The sequence below is a fragment of the Prosopis cineraria genome, unplaced genomic scaffold (assembly GCF_029017545.1).
Source record: "Prosopis cineraria cultivar Desert tree isolate PC_DT_omini unplaced genomic scaffold, ASM2901754v1 PC12, whole genome shotgun sequence".
NCBI lineage: Eukaryota > Viridiplantae > Streptophyta > Magnoliopsida > Fabales > Fabaceae > Prosopis > Prosopis cineraria.
Window position 1 is genome coordinate 750,465 of NW_026555343.1, and position 20,949 is coordinate 771,413.

At 35.5% G+C, this 20,949-nt stretch overlaps 3 protein-coding genes and 1 pseudogene across 10 annotated transcripts; 3 read left to right on the forward strand and 1 right to left on the reverse strand.

Moving 5' to 3' along the window:
- The first annotated feature begins 6,406 nt into the window (after window positions 1–6,406).
- On the forward strand, window positions 6,407–8,849 carry LOC129288714 (uncharacterized; annotated as a pseudogene).
- Window positions 8,850–10,401: 1,552 nt separating this feature from the next.
- LOC129289448 (PRA1 family protein B3-like) lies at window positions 10,402–11,666 on the forward strand. The gene has a single exon (XM_054926220.1). The coding sequence runs from the start codon at window positions 10,787–10,789 to the stop codon at window positions 11,453–11,455; it is 669 nt and encodes a 222-aa protein (XP_054782195.1). The 5' UTR covers window positions 10,402–10,786; the 3' UTR covers window positions 11,456–11,666.
- Window positions 11,667–14,885: 3,219 nt separating this feature from the next.
- LOC129289534 (uncharacterized) lies at window positions 14,886–18,335 on the forward strand. Of its 2 annotated transcripts, none has more exons than XM_054926310.1 (3): window positions 14,886–15,912; window positions 16,258–16,355; window positions 17,839–18,335. In XM_054926310.1, the coding sequence occupies exons 1-2, from the start codon at window positions 15,031–15,033 to the stop codon at window positions 16,312–16,314; spliced, it is 939 nt and encodes a 312-aa protein (XP_054782285.1). In that variant the 5' UTR covers window positions 14,886–15,030; the 3' UTR covers window positions 16,315–16,355; window positions 17,839–18,335. The 2 variants fall into 2 exon arrangements, with proteins under 2 accessions (XP_054782285.1, XP_054782284.1); XM_054926309.1 differs by having other exon boundaries at window positions 14,888–15,912; window positions 17,842–18,335.
- A 538-nt stretch (window positions 18,336–18,873) lies between these two features.
- Window positions 18,874–20,475, reverse strand: LOC129289635 (mitochondrial pyruvate carrier 1-like). 7 transcript variants are annotated; one of them, XM_054926443.1, is made up of 5 exons: window positions 20,298–20,475; window positions 19,807–19,959; window positions 19,644–19,698; window positions 19,310–19,445; window positions 18,874–19,089 (listed from the first exon to the last, which is right to left on the reverse strand). In XM_054926443.1, the coding sequence occupies exons 2-5, from the start codon at window positions 19,897–19,899 to the stop codon at window positions 19,050–19,052; spliced, it is 324 nt and encodes a 107-aa protein (XP_054782418.1). In that variant the 5' UTR covers window positions 19,900–19,959; window positions 20,298–20,475; the 3' UTR covers window positions 18,874–19,049. The 7 variants fall into 7 exon arrangements, with proteins under 7 accessions (XP_054782418.1, XP_054782417.1, XP_054782416.1 ...); XM_054926442.1 differs by having other exon boundaries at window positions 19,807–19,981; XM_054926441.1 differs by having other exon boundaries at window positions 19,807–19,933; window positions 20,281–20,475.
- Between the last annotated feature and the right edge of the window lie 474 nt (window positions 20,476–20,949).

The following is a 20,949-nucleotide window of genomic DNA, read 5'->3' on the forward strand; positions in this document are numbered from 1 at the left end:
ACACTCATGCCATCTCTTAAACTCCTCTGTTTATGCTGCATGTGGAAATATACTTTGCCCTTCTAACTTTTTTCAAAATGAAGACTGAATACAACAATAATCAAGAAACTAAGGACAAACATTTACATCAAGTCATTACATATTGTTAACTCTTCTCATCATCCACTAACTCCCCAAATGAAGGTTGGAGTTGATCGAAGTTACAAAAGATAATATGAACCTTGTGTAATAGATTAGCAAGTGAGTGAGCACATTGGATCGCTTCCCTTGCGACTAACAGAGAGGAATCTGCCTTCTGAAAGAGTTTAGCAACATCTATGGTATCCTTAAAGGGGTTATTGGCAGGGAACCCCTTTAGAATTCAGTTACCATTTATTATTATACGTATGACTCCATAACAAGTTAACAACCCCCCTTCTAACTTGATTCTCTTATGTCTTATTATTATTATTTCATAAAAATCATGTAATGACCATTTTAAATGATTTTGCTTTAATCTTCCTATAGTTAGTTAGTCTTAAAGAATAAACATTATACATAAATTGCTAGTTTCTTACAGTGCCCACCCTAAAAGAAAAATAGTCTAATCAAACTATTTATGTGTGAGAATAAATAGTGCGTATGTGAAGTGGGATTAAAAACATACAACAAATCATATATCTACATGTATAGTTATAGTATGATATACACTATCCACATCCCACCTTATATCTTTCTTAAGTCTTCCAACTGAATCTATGGGTTGACAATTCAACAGGACTAAGTTCATGTGACTGGATTGGCCTAAGCTTACCATTAGTAGGAGGCAATTTTGGCCAAGAGTGCCTTCACCTACTATGAACCACAAATTTTTTCGTCCACAAATATTAAGGATGTCAATGCCTAATCTACCTCTCGTAGTACTGAAACTTTTAAACAATATAATACTAAGCACTGAGGCCTTCACGGTGCCAATGTATTACATGAAGTTCCAAACAATGTTCCTAATAACACACTAGAGTAAACTTCCAATTTCTCACAATGATCATGCCAAACATATGCTCAATAAAGCCATATATAGTCATAACATATCATTCCCGGAAATTCTCATTTCCACTTAAACATAAAATTTCATAAGTAGTTATACTTAAAAGAGCATTTTGCCTTAGAAAACCACCACACTAAAAACATAACTTTTCATTCCACTTCACATAGTTTCTAAATAATAAACATTTCATATCAATACTATATTAATACAAAATTAGGGTATTACTCTTAATAACTACCACACAATCATCCAAACACATAGAAAGAGAGTTTAGACAATCTAATTACCTCAATCCATTTGTCACTGAAAGGGTTACTGTGGTAAAACAATAGCTCTACATATGTCCACTATCACCATAATGCTTAATCAATAGGTAATCTACAAGATTAAACTCTTAGTCATCAATCCACACACTAATTATCATATTTATAACACAATTTTAGGTTCCCACAATACCCAAAACCTTAATTTAACTTAAGCAATTCTCCCAACATACTCCATTAATTCTATTAAACACCTAAACACACTAAAAACCCCAAATCTCCAAACACGTTGTTCTTAATCTCCCTATTTTTAATTAGGGTTAGTCTAAACCCTTTTCAAAAACTTCAAATCACTATATGATCTATAAATCTAGGTTTAGAGGCATGATTTAACTCCCCAATACCTTATTTAAGCTAATGAGTTTGATTATAACCCATGAACAACTGAATCAAAGCCTCAACCATAACTAAAAGCATCAAGAATTCACATAAAGGGAGAGGGAGAGGTGTAAGAAGCTTATCCAAGGGTGAATCTTGCTCCAAATACTTTCAAATTGTTCCAAAAATTGAGCCTTAGTAGCCCTAGGTTGATTTCTCAAGTTACTCTTCTCCTACTTCTACTTTTTAGTTTAGTTTGTGAAACTGATAAGTACAGATTTTGTACATGCTATGGTGCATGGCACAGAAATGGCCAGACACGTTTTGGGCCTCTCTCCATGCCACGGTCCACTCAAACTCCAATCTAACCCTCTTCAAAGGCTATCCAATGGGCCATTAGCTACGTTAGTCTCTTAAAAATATCATTAATTAAAAATTCACTTAATTTTACCATTATACCCTTCTAAACATCGAAAATCCTCAGAATTGAAATTTAAAATGTTACACTTTAAATTAAAATATGTAGCATGCTAGACGAGGACATATTGGTAAAAAAAGAATGATCAAACTAGTATAAGAAGGTTTGCTGAGGAGTGTTCTAAAACAAGAAATGTCTTTGTGTGAGCATTGCATGTCTTGCTGGTAAAACAACAAGAAAACCTTTTAAGAAAGGAACTAGAGTCACATGTTCTATGCAATTAGTACACTTTGATATTTGTGGACCCATAAGTGTAAGGACTCAACACGGATCATGATATTTTATTACCTTTATCGATTATTTCTCATTATATGGCTATATTTACTTGATTTCTTGCAAATATGAGGCTTTTGAATGTTTTAGAAAATATATCAACATGGTAGAGAATCGGCTAAGTAATAAGGTCAAGATTTTAAGAATCAACAAAGGTAGAGAATATCTCTCAAAATAATTTAAGGCCTTTTATAAAGAGAATAGAATAGTAAGACAACTTACCATTCTTAAAACTCTTCAATAGAATGAAATTGCAGAAAGGAGGAACAAAAATCTCCTTAATATGGTTAAGTCTATGATGGCACAAGAAAACCTAACAACTCTATATTAGGGGATGCATTAATGATAGTTGTTATCATACTTAACTGTGTGCCCTCCAAATTAATCACAAACACACCTTATGAGCTATGGATAAGTCGCAAACTAAACTTAACTATTCTAAAACTTTGGGGATTAGTAGCATACGTCCATGATTCTTCTCACAAACAGGAGAAGTTAGGCCTTAAAGGCAAGAAGGGTGTCTTCATAAGATACTATGAACACTCAAAAGGTTACATCTTCATCGGCGAAGATGATGATGGCTCAGTGACTGAGGTTGAATCAAGGGATACAATCTTTTTGAAAATAGAATTCCTTAGTAGGGGAGAGATTGATGGATCAAAAAATCTCTATAAGACTGATGATTGATCTAATGAGAAACTAGTGAATATTCTTCAGTTTACTAATCTAAGTAAGAGAGATGAGTCATTTTCACATGAAAACCTCACTCAAATACAGGAAGAGAATCTTAAAACTAACCCACTTTAGAGAAGTAGAAGGTACAAAGTTTAGAGAAGATGGTTCTCAGTTGAATGAGCAGCCTTTATTGTTAGTCTAAATAGAGACAATGAAGATTTTATAAGTGTCAAAGAGGCATTTATAGGACCTGCTAAGGAAAATTGGCAAAAGGCCATGCATGTAGAAATGGCTTTCATGAAGACCAACTAAGTTTAGGAGTTGGTTGACTATCATCATGCTGAAAGGCAATTGGAAGCAAATAGGTTCTTAAATACAAAAGAAATGTAGATAGATCAATTGATAAAGCAGAAGCTCACTTGGTGGCTAACGATTACACACAACGAGAAAGAGTAGACTATGAGGACACTTTCTCACCAATTGTATATTTTAACTCAATTGGTTAATCTTGGCTCTGATAGTAAGTTTAGACTTGAAATTACATTAGATGGATGTAAGGACCGCTTTCCTTAATGGGGAACTAGATGAAAAAATATTTATGGAGCAATCAGAAGACTTCATATAAATAGGTAAAGAGCATAATGTATGCATACTTTTTCAATCCATATATGGGTTATAACAATCATCTAGGCAATAGAACTTAAGGTTTCACCAAGCAATAACCTCATTCAACTTTAAAATGATCAAAGAAGACCATTATTTGTACATTAAGCATTTTAGGAGTGAATTTATCATATTGTTCCTATATGTTGATGACATATTATTAGTCAATACTAATCTCAAGACAATTAAAATGATCAAGAATTAGTTATCCTTGAACTTTCAAATGAAAGATATAGGTGAAGCAAAGTATATCTTGAAAGTCAAGATAAATAGAAATCGCTCGAGGAAACACTTGTCTTTGTCATAAAAGACTTACATAAGTAAAATTCTTGAGCATTTCAACATGAGGGACAGCAAACCCATGGACACCCTATAGTCAATGGTCACAACCTAAGTGAGAAAATGTGTCCCACTAAAGAATTTGACATTAAACATATGAAAAGAGTCTCATACTCAAGCATAGTTGGCAATCTGATGTATGCAATGTTGTGTACTTGACTAAATATTTATTATGAGGTTGGACTTATGAGTTAATTCCAATCTAACCATAGAACCAAGTACTGGACAGCTGTGAAGAGAATAATGAGAAACTTGAAAGGCACCATAGACTACAAGTTATGTTTCCAAGGAAATAGTCTATATTTGAAAGGTTAGGAAGGAAATGTTGATGAGTGACATTCAACTTCAGGATATGTATTCATGTTTGATAGTGGAGCTATCTCCTAGAGTCGCAAGAAATAAAGATGTTATTTCTGTCCTTCATGGAATAAAAGACATATCGTGCTTTGCTGCGGTACAAGTAGCTGTGTGGCTCAAGACATTTCTAAAATGAGTGGGAATAAATTGCAAGGAAAAAGGTCTAATCCTGGTACACTATGATAGTGAGGCAACCATAGCTTATGTTAAAGACCCTAAGTATCACAATTATGATTAAGCACATAGACATTAAGTATCATTTTGTTATAGATATGATTGCTAATAAGTAAGTCAATGTACAGTAATTATCTACTCATAAAATGTTAGCTAGTCACTTTATCAAACCTAAAGCCAAAGATCTATTTGTGAAACATGTGAAGGCTTTAGGTATACATAGGTTGTAATGTATTGAACTTATCTCATGAATAAAATTATGCACTTACTTAGTAGACATGAGTATAATGATATACAATATTTAAGTGTGTCGTACAGGTTTGAATGGTTGGTGCTCTCACACGAATAGTCACCTTTAATGCTCATGCAAAGTAAAGAAGATAAGATATAATATGATCACTACCCACCACTTAGAGAAAATATTGGAATAGTTGAGAAGAATCACATAATAAATGTCACCTCGAACAAATTGAGATGAGATCCGGAGCCTAAAATCCATATCACATCAATGATACTCATGACCTATGATACTTATAACCAAGTGAATAATTTCTTAATGAGAACATCATGAGTGATTACTGGAATTCTAGTTCAGGTACTGTGTGTATATGAGACTTAAACTTTAACAATGTTGATGAATCAAAATGTTATAAACTCTTAAAAGAGAAACATTGTAGCATGCACTTCATATTACATGTGCTTATTTGACCATAATAGTGAAAGTGGACGGAAGGAGCCTTGTTCCATCACTGTGAGAGTCATAAAAAGGAGTAAAAACATTGTATAGTACCCTTAAGACTTAGACAATGTCATAAGAGGCTAATTTACTGACAGCTACTTTAGCTCGTACCCTATGATCATAAGTGATTCCACTTAACAAGTTGAGTACTAGGAAAGCAACTGAGTCTCATTTAATTGACATATAGTTTGAAGGAAGATTAACCTTGAAATATATAATAATGATAGTGTTTGAAACATGTCCCTTACAAGTTATGAGAAAAACTTGTAAGTGCAGGTACTAAGCATATGTGAAGGCAATCTGAGTTAAATAATTTACTCGAGAGGGATTAGATATAGCATGAGTAATGTGTATGGGTAAATTTGTGGTGTTTTAGGAAATTTATAACTGCAATGCAAGTATAAAATAGGGTGTCTTTGTGTGCTGATCCTGTCATAGGATTTCTAGTGTAAAAACATGCAAATCATGGATGTTATGCCCATACAATCACAATAGAGCACTAAGTATGAAGTAAGAGAGATAGGGTTTGTACGATGGTAGTCCCATCAAGTGCAAGTAGGAGATGTTGGAATTTTACAAATGATGGAAATTAGATCATTATGTTAGAGCAATTAGTGGATCTGAAAATATTTCGATAATAATAAATTGACCAGAATATGAAATTAATAGTGATTGAATTCTAATTGAATTCTAAAATAAGAAATATTTCTCCACAATTATGTTAATTATTTCAATCATTTATTTCCTTTATAATGAGGTGATTTAATGTGGATTGAGTTTTCTTTTTTCACTATGGCCTGCCTTTACTATAGATAATGTTAGCTAAAGGAAGAGCACATACCATAGCAAATAATTCTCCTCATTCTTCCTTTCTCTCTTTGGTGTATCTATTATGCAATTTAGTTTAAACTCTAATAATCTAAACTCGCCTGAGTAGTTGGGTAAACTATGCTTAAATCTAATAAAACTAAGACTCACACTTGGTTTATTATTTATCTTTAATATTCCTTCACATTGACCTTTATGGGGGAGAGATTATGATGCTGATTATAAAGGAGATTGATTACAGTAGAGTTGGTTTTACGCCATTGTCAATTGTACAAGGCTACAAGCTGCTAAAGGGGAACGAGTGAAGAAAGATGCCGTGCTTGAACCTCCCCACTAACGTCAGCCTCGACAGCGTCGACACCTCCTTCATTCTCTCAAAAGCCACCTCCACTGTGGCCAAGCTTATCGGCAAGCCTGAGGCCGTACGATCATCCTTAATTCCTCTACTGACTTCCATCCTGATTCTTCCATGTTTTATATGCTTGCCTTTGTTTTTCTCGCAATTGTCCTATCTGACTTTACCTTTCTTTGATGATCTTTCTTTCTTTCTTCCGTCTTTCCAAGCATGGTTTTGGAGTTTTGGTTCTTGCTATCTACTCATGCTGGAAGTTCGTGAATCACTAAATTGGTACATTATGTTCGCTGCTTCTGCGAGGATAGATGTTTAGCTATCTGATTTCTCATTTTAATAAGTGGTAATTATTAATTTGGTTTGATAGGAATCACCCCTTCATGAGAGATTATACAGCCACCTGAAACCAGAGTTTTTGTCTAGTTATTCTCATAAGACTTAAGGGAATTCTTGTTATGTTGTAAATTGGTCCAATTTCAGTGTATTTCAAGGACTCTTGATAATTTAACGAAGTTTCTTTCTGTTCTGCTGAATTTTTGGTATGTCATATATTTCTTGAAGGTTCTACAATTTCACATCCGAAAATTTTCACCATGCTTTTTATGAAGTTGTAAATTCTTTGATCAAACACTACAAAGTTTGTCATGTTAGTATTACTACCCTGGAGGCATCGAAGCTACAAGGAACTTTAAAGTAATTTTTTTTTTGTTTAATTTCAAGTTATGTTTCTGAATTCTTGAGACGCACTTATAGTTTAAATTTAGGTCATCTATCTGTGGCAGTTTACTGATGATAATGATCTTACCGAATTTCTACTTTGTCAAACTGATAATTTTTTTAGTGTGCTTGAAGAATGCGTCTGAAATGATGCCAGAAACGTGATGTACTCGAATAAAAAATTGGTTGTTTCTTGTTGGGTGAATATTGTTTCTATTTTTCTTACATGACTATATCTTGTTCTCTCTCTCTCTCTGTTTTTTTTTAGTGTCCTAAACCCTTTAGGTTCTGCTTTTCTCTTAGTGCAGTATGTAATAATTGTCGTGAAAGGATCTGTCCCATATCTTTTAGTGGGACTGAACAGCCAGCTGCTTGTGGTGAACTGGTGTCCATTGGTGGTCTTAGCCCTGACGTGAACAAGAAGGCTAGTGCTGCAATTTCCTCAATACTTGAAACCAAGTTGTCTGTTCCCAAGTCACGGTTGTTCTTGAAATTCTACGACTCTAAGGCAAGTTTAGCTATAACTTCAAGCTGTCCTTAAAGATAGGAGGAATTGCTCTGTGCTGTTTCCTTATTTCATTCTTCCTCTTTGTTTAGGTAAATAGGAGTCAAGAGTATGAAGTGTTTTCATGCTTTTCTCCAGCAATAGATCACTTAGTATGGCTCCTTTTTATTTTTCTTAACAACACACATCTTACGTCGACCTGGTTATAAACCCTTTTGGGAGAGGCAAGACTCAAAAATTAACTAACAAGGGCAGTCCCATTATATTTCATATTCTAATTTAGAATCCATAGTTCTGTGTGAAACAGCGGTGAGAAGGAAAGAGAAAAGATGGATAGATATAAAAGGCTTTGATATCATCAAAACTTTGGTAGAGCCCTACACCAAAATTTAGACTGTGAGATCTTTGATTTTGCCCAATAGAGTAGATTATGAGATTGGATAACCAATTATTCATGTAAGCCCCACATTTAAATCTCATTCTTATAATGTGGAGCTGAAGTCCTATACCTTGTAAGTAGTTGACTCAAAGTGCTCTTTCTTTAAAAGAGATAGATTAAGTCAATCATGAATAGACAACCAAATATAAAAGAGATGATGTGGGAAGTTCCTTGACATGCATACTTATCCATCATGAACTTCATCTGCTAAAAAAATCTCCCTTGTTGATAATCCAACTTAAATCCATGCAATATTGATTATACATCTCAATAATGTCTGCAGTTCTGTTCATTTAATGCTGACTGGTTTCTTTACTGCTTGGTGGTGCTTTCTTTGTTATGCAGGGTTCCGACTTTGGTTGGAATGGATCTACATTCAAATTCCGTTTTACTTCGATCGCCTGTGGGGCATCTAGTGTTGGATAGATTCGCTGGTTGTATATTGATGTCATGTCTTAAGTACTCCGACTTTTTGATAATTAATGAGCGGTGGCTGGGTGGGGAAGTATGGGAAAAATGAAGATAATAAAATGTTAATTACTTGGGAATAAGTAATCAGTGTGATTTGCACTAACTCATGAATATTGGTTGCGACTTTTTTTTATAAATTTAATATTACATATTGATTTTGATCTTTATCTACTGATGGTTGTGATATACTTGATATGAATGCTGCAAGTATAGAGTGAAAAAATGCAAAGAAAGAGTTTACTAGTTGCTCTTTTCTTTCAATGCTTTGGTTCTTCTTCGTCTTCTTAACGTGTTTGAAATTTGAGCCTCACATTTTCGACATTTTGTGCACGCAAATGACGTGAAGCGTTCACTTTTATAGGGTAATAGTCATGAAGTTATGGTGATTCAAGGAGAAGAAAGATTAACGATAATGCATTGTTTTAATTTCCTTCCTTTTTTAAGACTGAAATATATTACAAAACATTTTATTGATTTCTAATATTTTCTTTGAAGACAAACCACAAATAATTGGCTTAAAATGGGAAACATGTGATGGATAGCTTAAGATGAAACTCCATCAAAGAATGAAAATAGATTAGGCAGATGCTGACTGAGTATGGACATTCGGGTTTTTATACTCAAGCAGAGTTACTGTTAAGGTAAGGGGTGGCCGACACTTTGGTGCAAAGAAGCCACAATGCTGAAGCTGATGCTGTCTTCTGGAAGCAAGCCCCCGAGGGACGATGAACTTTCTTGTCTTGTGACAAACATTTTTGTAACGACCCATTTTTGACATTAAAAAAAAAAAAGAGGAGAGGATAATGAAAAGAAGAAGTGCTCTAATTAACCATTGAAGGCCAGATAAGAAAGAAGTCAATATTCATCTTGATACTATTACTGGCTTACTTAAATAGGCAGAAAATGAGTGGAAAGGATCAAGTTGCGGAGAGTAAAGTGGAGGAGGACGAAAGAGAGAAGATGGATACTGTGTTTGACACTGGGTGGGAGTAAAGATGCTGCCTATGGTAAATAGGTGGCCATTGGAGATCTTAATCCTCTTATCAATACAGCAAACTTCATGCAGTTAAATGAACATAAGGCACTAGGTTGGACGTTTGGTATTGCACGATCCATGGTAAGAGAAGCTAATTATTTTATTTGTTGCAGGATTTCAGCGGTGGATTGAATTGGTTCTAGCATGGTGGTGAGTCCAGGCGAAGGCGCAAAACATGGAAGATAATGGTCGTCATGTTTTAAGGTATTAGTTGTGGTTTCGTTGGAGCTTAATGAAAAAGGAATCATCATAACTAGTAGGTAGTCAAGTTGGTGGACTTAACAGCTTGGTGCATGTGTTGAAGATATAAATTAGTGGGCTTCTTCCTATTAATTTTATTATGGAATTACTATTTCGGCAAGAGATTTTATCTCGGTCTAAAAAGAAAGAGATTCCCAGACACATATCTCAAGTCTCAACGCAGAGGGTGTTAGAGAAAAGGAATGGCAGACATAACCAGCTGATGCTGCTTTCGCATCGAAACATGCAGATTTCACGTTTCAATGTTTCATGCAGATGTTCAATTCCAAGAAACCAAGGAACTCAATGTTGTTTAAAGAAAACACTTGAGCAAGTTCAACAACAATCAGTAAAACGAATAATTAAAGGATTGAAATGAAAAATTGGTATTGAAACAAAAGCGTGAGAAATGGCCAAAAAAGAAAAGAACCAATAGCGTGAGTAGAGCTTAATAATAAACTAATAATTTATCTGAAAAAATGCAGAATCACGAACGGATTTTAACTATATTCTGTTTGAAATTAGAAAATCCGAAATTAAATATTATGAAAAAAAAAACCTTAAAAATAGTGTGAGAAGTCACAGGGAGGATGGAACAGTAGCGAAGCGATCACGAGCGTCTCGCTCGAAACGGTGTTTTGCTGTTATCTCTTTGCGCTTTCCTTCGCTTTCTAAATTCTCACATCAAACCCTTACCTTCCAATCCCCATTCCTCTTTCCTCTCTCCCTCTCCCATTACATACCATTTTCTCAACCCTCACTTTCTCTTCTTCATTCCCATTACATATTTTTTTTCCTTTTCTCTCTCCCTTTCAATTCATTCCCATCCAAAATGGCCTCTCCAGCCACACCAGTCCTCCCTATTACCAGTACCAAATCCGCAGGCGCTGCCGCCGACGCCCCCGTCAATGAAGTTCAGCCCCCACTACGTGCCTTCATCTCCAAAGCCTCCGATTCCCTCCGCCACAGCCTCTCCCAGCGCCGTCCATGGGCCGAACTCCTCGACCGTACCGCATTCTCTAAACCCGAGAACTTATCCGAAGCCACCTTCCGCATCCGCAAGAACTTCTCCTACTTCCGCGTCAATTACTACGCCATCGGCGCTCTCGCTCTCGCCGTTTCTCTCCTCACCAATCCTATCTCCCTCGTCATCCTCTTTGGTCTTCTCGCCGCTTGGGTCTTCCTCTATTTCTTCCGACCCGCCGATCAGCCTTTGGTCCTTTTCGGTCGAATCTTCACCGATTTTGAAACCTTGGTCCTTCTCTGTGGTTTGACCCTGTGTGTCGTGTTTCTAACCAGTGTCGGGTCGGTTCTAGTGTCTTCAGCGATGGTAGGTGTGGCCTTTGTTTGTGTTCATGGCGCCTTGAGGATGCCAGAAGATATGTTCATGGAAGCACAAGACAACTCCAAGCCCAATGGGTATGTCTCCTTTGTTCGTGGAGCCGCCGCAGTTAACGCTGCTATTGTCGCCACCGCCACATCTCCGGCCCCCTCACGATAGATTGGGTGTACAGGAACTTTAACTTGATTTTTCAGTTGATGTTTTGAAAGAGAATTAAGTGCAGAATAATTTTTTTTTTCCGATGTCAATGTTTTTATATGTTATACAAGCACATCGGGGAAAAGCATGCGATCTGTATGGATTTGATGTCTCTTGATTTTGCTTTTGTTTTGTGTAGGATTTGTATCTCTTCTATGTGATGTTTCTTTTATAGGTTTATTCATTGTGTTGTTTGACTGATCATTGTAGATTCTGGATTACATAAAGGAAAAGAATTCATCGTCGGTATTATTTCTTTTAACTTGTATATATATATATATTTTGTATTTTCTTAAAAATTTAATAAGTTAAAAGATTCAATTTTTAACAATAACACGTATATGTTTTAAATAATATTCGATTAGATGCAATATTTATAGGCTTTATTATGATAAATTTTTTTGAAAGGGCTTAAGTGTTATTCTCCCAAGGAAAAACCTCTGGTTTTCAAATTAAAGAACAGGAGAAGCATTGTATGGTTTTTGAGAATTTCGTTGGTATAGTCCCTATGCTTTTTACTTTCGTTTTTGGTCTAATCGAAGAAAATAAAAAAGCCATGGCGATCAAACTTCAAACTGAACAAAAAACGTCGTTGAAAAGATGAAATTGGAAGAAGAAAACTTGGGAACAGAGAGGAGATATGATCTCTGAGCGAATCAAAGTCCAGTCCAGGATTAGCCAAAGGCTGGTTAATTCTTCATTTGGTTATCGTCAAATTTGCTGATAGCCTGACCTCTGCATTAGAACCCTTTGCGATGTCAGGCTCCGATTGTTCACGAGGCCAGGGTAATCCATTTTGCTTTCACTGACATCATTTCTGATTTCTAAGGAGATCAATATGGCTATTTGCTCAAACACTTGAGCTGCTCTTGTACTACTTTCCAGGTGTGGATGATATTACTATAGATCTATTGGTTTTATATAAGGCAGTCTATTCTGGCCAAAATTTATGCTATGTATATTTATTTAAGGCAGTCTATCAATTAACTTGGCCCAAGGTATCTTCATAATCAAGTCATCCATGAAGCTTTTAACTTTTTTGTTAGTTAAACAGGACCATAATAGCTTTCATGCTTATCACCACGATAGTACTTGATATCGCTTCACAGTGAAATAAGTTTGCCCTTACTATGTATTCCCCACTATAATATTCTTAATATTTTCGACCTCAATCTGTGTTTAGTGCTCAAATAATAGCTTTGTAACGGTTCATGGTCTTATAAACCAGAACAGGATTTTGTTATATATTGACAAACTGTGTTACTTTTCTTTTCTTTTTTTTTTCCTCGCCAGTGTGTTGCTTTTAAATCATAAACAACATTATATATTTATATATATGTATATATTCATTATTTAGATTTCCATTGTGTCTTAAAACATAAAATTGATAGAATAACACATCAGAGGTAAGTTAATGAGCTGTGCAATTTTTTTTTCAAAAATAATATATGAAACAAGTATTTAATTAATGATTAAAAACTAAAAATAAGAAATTATCCATTCTAGACAATAATGAATACTTGCACGAGTATATTCAAACGTGAATAGTGAGTATTATATATATTTTTGGGTACTAGATTGTACCAATATCTTGTGATATCTTAAGTTCATTGCCTACCCCAAATTAATCCGAACCCCTGTATTAGAGACCTTACAGTAGTTACGAGTATCGATGGGATGACCTTTTTAAAGCTGCTTTAATTATCACATTTGTCACTCCTCAAGGTTTAAACTTTTGCCCTAAGCAATGCCCCTTTCCAACTCATACAAATGCCCATTGCTAATATCATATTTATATTATTAGGTGAAGAATCAATTTTGTCTCTAAACTATACATAAAAGGTTACAAATAATTTTAAATTTAACTATAGGTTATTTATATCCCTTAATTTTAAATATTTTTTTATTCTATTACCTTGCCATTCATTTGTTCATTTTTTCCGCCCACATTTGAATATTTAAATATTTTTATTATAAAATATTATTTAGTTGGTTTCACTTTTTTAATATATTTTATAATATAAAAATTCTCTCTTTCTCTGCTCCATTCATCTATTTTCTCTCACCTCGCTCTCCCTCTCTCGAGTCCATGCATGATGCAGCCTATTTGTGCATTTTCATTATCATGACTACCGTGCGAAGGAAGCTCCAAAGAGAAGTTGAAGGTGAAGGTATTACCAATGACCATCTCGATCTTCACTCTCTCTCTCCTCCCTCCATTCTACTTTGACAAAAAAAATGCTTCGAGAATAACCCATGTCAATTTTGGCTCAGCGTGGCAACTACCCTCTCTCCGCCACCATCGTTCATTTTAAAATGAAATGAATGGTCTTGTAAGTTTTTGATGGTGGCTCATCTCAAAACAAGTTCTCAAGAAGGTATATTAATGTGAGAAAGATGAGACGAAGCAGAAGGTGGACGCTCTATTTTATGGGAACTACAGAGAGATGCTGAGGGAGTTGCCAGTGGTGACAGAAGAAGATTGAAAATACTCATTGAGAAGGGGGAGGGGGAGAAGGGGGGGACTGGTTCAGTGAGCATTGGAGGACAAAGGACGTGAATGGAGGAGAGAGAAAGTGAAAAGGGGAAGAAAACCAATCATCATGAGAACTGGACGACAACTAGGAACAGGAAAGTAGGAAAGAATCTAGCTAACAGGCTTGAATCTAATGGAAAATGCTAAACTCTTATAATACAATGGATGGATATTTGAATTTTCGTTGAAAAGATACATGTGAGTAACAGGGGAAAAAAAAAAAAAAAGGAAGAAAGCTACTCCCAAGTCATAAAGTTTTCACACACACACACACACATTTATATAGTATGTATACATATAGAGAAGTTTAAATAGTACAACTCGTTGAGTATAAAAAAAAAGTTATGGTTAAAATAGCATAATACATTATTAAATATTAATCAGTACTTTCTATTGGTTTTCTTTTACCTGAAATTCTCTATTGTTCATTTACAAAAATTGCAGCTAAATAAAGTCAAGTTGCTAAAAAAAAAAAATTCAATTAAATCATTTGAATTTTATCTGTCCTTTAATAATCTTTTAACCATTGATTATTAATAATTAAGTCTATTAAATCTAACTGAAGGAAATGATTATTTATTATATATTTAGAATAATGCAATTTGCATTAAGAATCAAGAGTCTGATAATAATAAATTTAAATTTAAAATGTTAATAAAGACTGGTTCAATATTTCAATTTCAATTGACAAAAAGACTTGGCCCATGACTTTAGGACATAGGTTCGAATTTTATCACTCATGTCCGAGCCCTGTTAAATTCCTAGACGTAACTCACGTGAACTCTTAAATTATTATTATTAACATAAACAAAATTATTAGAGCGAATTTCAAGAAAAAAGAAAGAAGGAAGGAAATTATTAGAGGCAGCGTCGCTGTAATTCAAGACTCAGTTCCTTGATTGTCCCAAAATTTTGGCCGCAGCGGAATGCGGTGCGACACTGCGTTGTTTCACGAGAGACATCTGTAGGTGTGGCTCCCTGATCTTCTCTTGGCGCCGACATGGATGACCTTCCTTTCCACAAGATTGCAATCTCTGGCCCTACCTTAGCCTCCGTCATCCAACGTTTCTCCAACTCCCCCGGCGCCGTTGACGGCCTCCTCTTCGGCCACGTCACCTACGTCACCCCTTCCACACTCTCCGACGACTCCGCCTCGGAATCCTCCACTCTTGTCGCCACCATCACCGGTTTTCTCTGCTCCGGTACCATCAATAGCTTCTATGACTCCACTGGTGCCGTCGAACTTCCCTCACTTCGCCGCCTTCTTAGCGACCCAGTCCTCGACCACCACCCCTCCCTCATCGGTTGGTTCTCTGGTCGCCGGAAGACCCATATCCGCCCATCAATGCGGGAATTCGCCGTCACCGCCTCTCTTTCTTCCATGACGCAGTTTTCTTTTCCTGTCAAGAATGCTCCAGGATCTCCCAATTTTAACCCTTGTGTGTTTTTACTATTGGCATCGCCTTTATCGGACCAATCCATCCATACTCATGAGTACCGCGCTTACCAATTTCGCAGAGTTACCGAGTCTTTCCACCCTATATCGATGGATATTGTTAACATTGGGCCTGCTTTTCGCGGGCATTATGGTTCGTTTAGCCCTAATGCTCCCTTCCCATCATTGGCTTGCGATTTTCGGAACTCGCCTATGAATGAGGACTGGGATGAGAGGAGTTTGAATCAAATGAAGAAGGTTTCTAAGGATCAGAGAGAGATGGATGCGTGTGCTGGGGGGTTTGATGTTCGGAGCTTGAGTCGGTTGGTGGGGCCAGAAGCAACGAGTTATACGTCTGGCCTGGAGGATTTGTATGAGAAAATGCTCGTTAAAATTGAAAATTTGGCCAGACAAGTAGAAAGCAGTTCTGCTAAGGTTCTTGAGCAGGTGAATTTTATTGTTACTGCAGAAGATGTTCCAAATGCTCTGGGTTTTAGATGGTGCGAATTGAATACGGGTTTCCTCGTTATAATACCTGACCTAATACATTCAATTGTTGGTTTTATTGTTTTAGGGATATAATCACTTGTGCCTTTTACTTCATTATATTTTTGTAATGTGGGATTCAAAAATTGTAATCCCGCATGTGGATAGCAAAGAATTTCTTAGTACGGAATACATCAAGATTTACACATCTCCATTTCTTGATATTGGTTGGGTCTAATCAAAAATCTGTAAAACATGATGCAGCAACCAACTAACTTGTGGTTGTTTTTCTTTATCATCTAACAGGAAAACCATAATAGGAGGTTGAGATACAAAATTTTGAAGTCTGCTGTCCCAGAATAACCGTCTATATCATTTCTGCCGACCATTTCTTTTTGTACCAGGTAACTTCATATCTTTGTATTTGAGCATTTAAATATTCAAATTTTAACAATGTTCTTTGATGATTGAGTAACTTAACCGCTGAAGATTAAACTGTTTAGTCTGTCAGCAATGTTATAGTTCATGAGCTTATATCTTTTGCGTTAATGGAAAGCATTAACGAGACTATTGTTCAAGTTATACGACAGGTATTTTCTGAGACAGTCCAATTAGGGATTCAAGGGTCACCCTGAATTTTGGTTTCGCCTTTTTTTGAAATCGCACAATTAGTTGAATTTCACTTTGACAAAACAATGAAATAGGGACATGATAACTAATAACAGTATTCCCATCCAGCTGACCTTGACAATGTTTTTATCCTGTTTTTTTTTTTTTCCCTGGTGCCAACTAGCCAATAAAGTGCATCCTGGGGTTAACTTTTTCTTAAATTTACAAGCCATGGTCCGTCTATTGACAACGAGTGCATGACCTTGGATTAGAGTTGAATGGCTTTGCGAGTACTGAGTGCTAAATGTTCACAAATTTATATTTATAATTGTTGAGATAGAACTCTTTAGCATAGTTTCATCCAAAATGTGTGTCTTTGTATTTCATGAGGACATCACAACACTGCTGATCAGCAATGATATGAACCTGCTGTATTTTACTCAAAAATAGTTGTTAACACCATGCCATGACATGCAGCAGACACATGGTGCATTGCCATAACATGTTGTGCCGTGCAACACCTTTGGTGCTTGACATGAGGAAATTTGTGCATGGTATATGCAACATCCTCCAGTCAATAAGTCACAATACAAAAGCTTACAGCTGGTTAAGAATATCCACAACAGCACTACATACCCAGATTTAAGTCTGACCTCTATTTTCTCCTTCTTATCTGTTCTTTTCTTCTCTATTTTCTTTTACCAGACAAATGCAAGCACTTCACCTGTGCTATGATCGTGTCAATTTTCTCTCTAACTCATGCCTTGTTGTCAATATTTAGTAGTTTACAATTGTTAACAAACTTTCTTGAATTTCTTGTTTGGGACATAGTTGTCTTGTTGATCATTTGTCTCCCCTTGCATATTTTGCCAAGATAAATTGCCCTTCTTTTTATGCATTTGGTTTAATTACCATGCTTTGTTTTGCATATGTAGTTTCTTAGTTTATTGACTACCGCTAAGGCCCCTTTTGGTTAGCACCAAGAAAGGTAATTCCATTCCAGTGTACAACAGTCGATATGTGAAATATCTGTTATAACCCTATACTCATTATTGATTACAGGGTTATATAATGATTATAGGGTAATATAATCCATATTCCTATCCGGACTATGTTATAACCCTGTACCTTCTCTTGTGCTTGCATATTGTATATGAACCTCTTGCAAAAATCATGGTTTGTGAAATAGAATGTTCAACTTGTATGTGCATGCATTTTGGATGGGAAGGCATTGCCAATCATTTGTGTTAACAATCCTATATTTGGTGTGGTTCAAAGCAGAGAATACAAACCATAAACAACAGACCTCTTTGCTTGACACGGGTCATTGACGGTTTCTTCTGGAATCCACTTGAAAACATGTGTGACTGAGTACTTTTTTGTGGAAATGTGGCATTTGCAGTTCGGGCATTGTTGATGATGTTGTATTTTAAATCTTTGGGGACTCGTTAGGCTGAAACGGGTAATAGCAATTGTGCAGGGCAGTCGAATTATATTCATGTAATTTGCTGCCATCTATGTTTTGTATTGCCTTGTATTCCCAGCGTTTCCTTTCACCCATGTTAAATGAATACCGCTTCAGCTTTAGTTGAAATTTGATGTATTTGCCTTCGTAAGGTTGCTTTATAGGAGAGAAATGCTACATATTGATAACATTTAAGCCCATATTGCTACAGTATGCGTGCCAGCACTTGCGGGAGTCGCAAAGTAGTAATTGAATTTGAAATATACGATGTTTCGGATATGCCTAACTTCAGGCATCATCTTTTCATGCATGTATAGCTAGGAATATGTAGTGTCAAATGATCTATGCTACCCGAATAAACAACTGTCTAGAATTTTGATTCCATTCAATTCAATCATTAAATGAAAGTATTTGAAACGCATATCAATCTTATTTGGTAAATGGCAGGTCTTTTTTTGTTTTGACTGAAGTTTCAAAGGATCAAATTTTGGTGTCGCGTACAATAGAATGAGTAACGTATCATAATTTTCCTATAAAGGGTGATAGGTTTTATGTCAAGAAAAATCTTGTGTGCAAAAAATACATCTCTAAATTTTTGAAAATTTATGAGTGCAGTTGGCTCATGTTGATATACAAACAGTTTATTATTAAAAATTTAAAATTTATAAAATATTTATTATTAATATGCAACAATATATTATTGATAATATAATAAATCGATCGTACTGTAAAATTTAACAAATATTGGGTTGATTGTTTAGTAAGCTTCTTATTTTGTAGCGCATTGTGGGAAAAAAATTGTTAATTCTATTTAACAGCAGGTGAATTCATTAGGCAACAGTGTCACAAACAAAACCAACAATGAAAATCACTTTACGGCTTACTTGTGATTCATGAATAACCAGTTAATGTGGGAAAAATTACATACAATCAAATCATTCTTGCAATTTAATGATCAAACGCATTTCCACATGGTTCCCTTGGTAAGAGTATTGTATTGATACGTTCAAAATCAGCATCAATTTTACCTAGAGGCAGCTTCATCCTTCTTCCTTGACAAGTACCTATCGAGAGAAAAATATTTATGGATGCAAAATAAGACATGGAAGTAAGATAACAACTATTTGCTGTTATCACCAAACATCGTATTGGTTTATTATCAAGTCCTTGAATATAAAATATGAATAATTTTCACCTATCATTATATTATATAAAAAAAAAATTGAAAACTGTGCGAGTATTTTGCTTCCTAGGAAACAAAGAATCAGAAGCTCAGCTGCTTACCCGTTGGCGTTTGCCCAGCGGTAGAATTGAGAGAGTTGTACGGTCTCGTTGGAAGCATGACAAGCAAGCAGCAGATAGTTGCGTGGTCGAACCATCCACGCAAATCTCATATACAGTACTGAATATATACACATTACTGCAACAGATTAATTATCTTCATCAATAAATTACTTTCGAGCTCTTGTTTAAAAAGTAACAGATTGTTAAATATCATAAGTAAAAATATTATGATATCATCAAAAACTTAACAGCAAAGCAAATATGAAAGGAATTTTTCACGCAAGTTACAAGTTTTGTCCAGTTTCAAATTTTGAAGAATATAAAAATATTCAACCTGATGTCATGTTGGCAGAGATCATTTCAGGAGGTTTATTCATGTCTGCTGCCCCCTATAATCAAACAGCTTTACAAACTTGATCATCAAGGGTCTCATTAAAAGAAAAAAACAAACAAACAAACAAAGGAACGAGTGAGGAGTGAAGGGAAGAGAAACGTACTGCGACCACAAATCTAAAATTGGCAACAGGTCCCCAAAAGTGTGATGTTTTTGGACCAACAGGACTGTTCCAAAATGCTCGGAAATAGGCCATCTCTTATCTAATGCTGATGCTCTAGCTGCTGCGGCTGTCAAGGCTAACTAATTTAGCTCACTGTCATACCATGCAAAATACTCTGTAAAAATCACGACTTTTTGAGCTTCAACAACCAGAAAATGTTGGCGATACGCCCAAAGTCACACAGCTTTGCGTGGATTGCTAGGAACAAAGAAAAATCGGAAACTAATAACAAATGACCCAACAATCCCATTGAGCAGAAAACTCAGGCAGCATATATAGATAAATATATACGTACACGCACACACAGTCACATAGACCGAAAATCAACGTTAAAACACAATCCAAGTTCACAGTCAGATGAAACTGTGATGTGATAAGCATGACGATATCCACATTAACAGAGAAGAGCTTTACCTTATTAGCAAGCTTACAGGCAGCTAGCTTGAGCAAAAGTAAGGACTGAATCTGAGAACGAAGATGGCCAAGGAAGTGAAGAAGAGGGGTTGGAGATATGATTATTACGTGGTGGGTTCAAAACAGGACCAAATTGAGTGAATCAGATACATGAAATTTGAATGAAACAGATCTGAACTAGTTTTTTACATATAAAATTTTATCAATATGCCGCTAATATATTTTGCCTGACAAAGTATAATGAAGAATCATTCCACGCAAAAATAAATTGACATTAGTTCTTTGACTTCTTTTCAATTTGACTTTTAAAATAAAGAGTTGGCAGTGGGTTTCGTGCATTGTAAAACTAAATATTACATTAAAACAATACAGGGCACGAAAAACATGCAATGCAGGATTCATGTATTTAAAAGATATTGAATAATAAGTAGTAGTCATAGATGATTAAGTTTGAGTTCATTTTATATAGTATATTAATTGATTGTGTGGTGATGGATGATTGGGGAAACCAATACCTTGTAAAACAATCATGAATTAAATAAAAAGTAAACGGGCGTGAATTATGACTGAAACTTGGGTCAAATCAAATTCGATCACCAGGAATAAATTCATTATTTTATAATATCAACTAATTTGATTCAATTTATTTCTAATTCAAATTGAACTAGA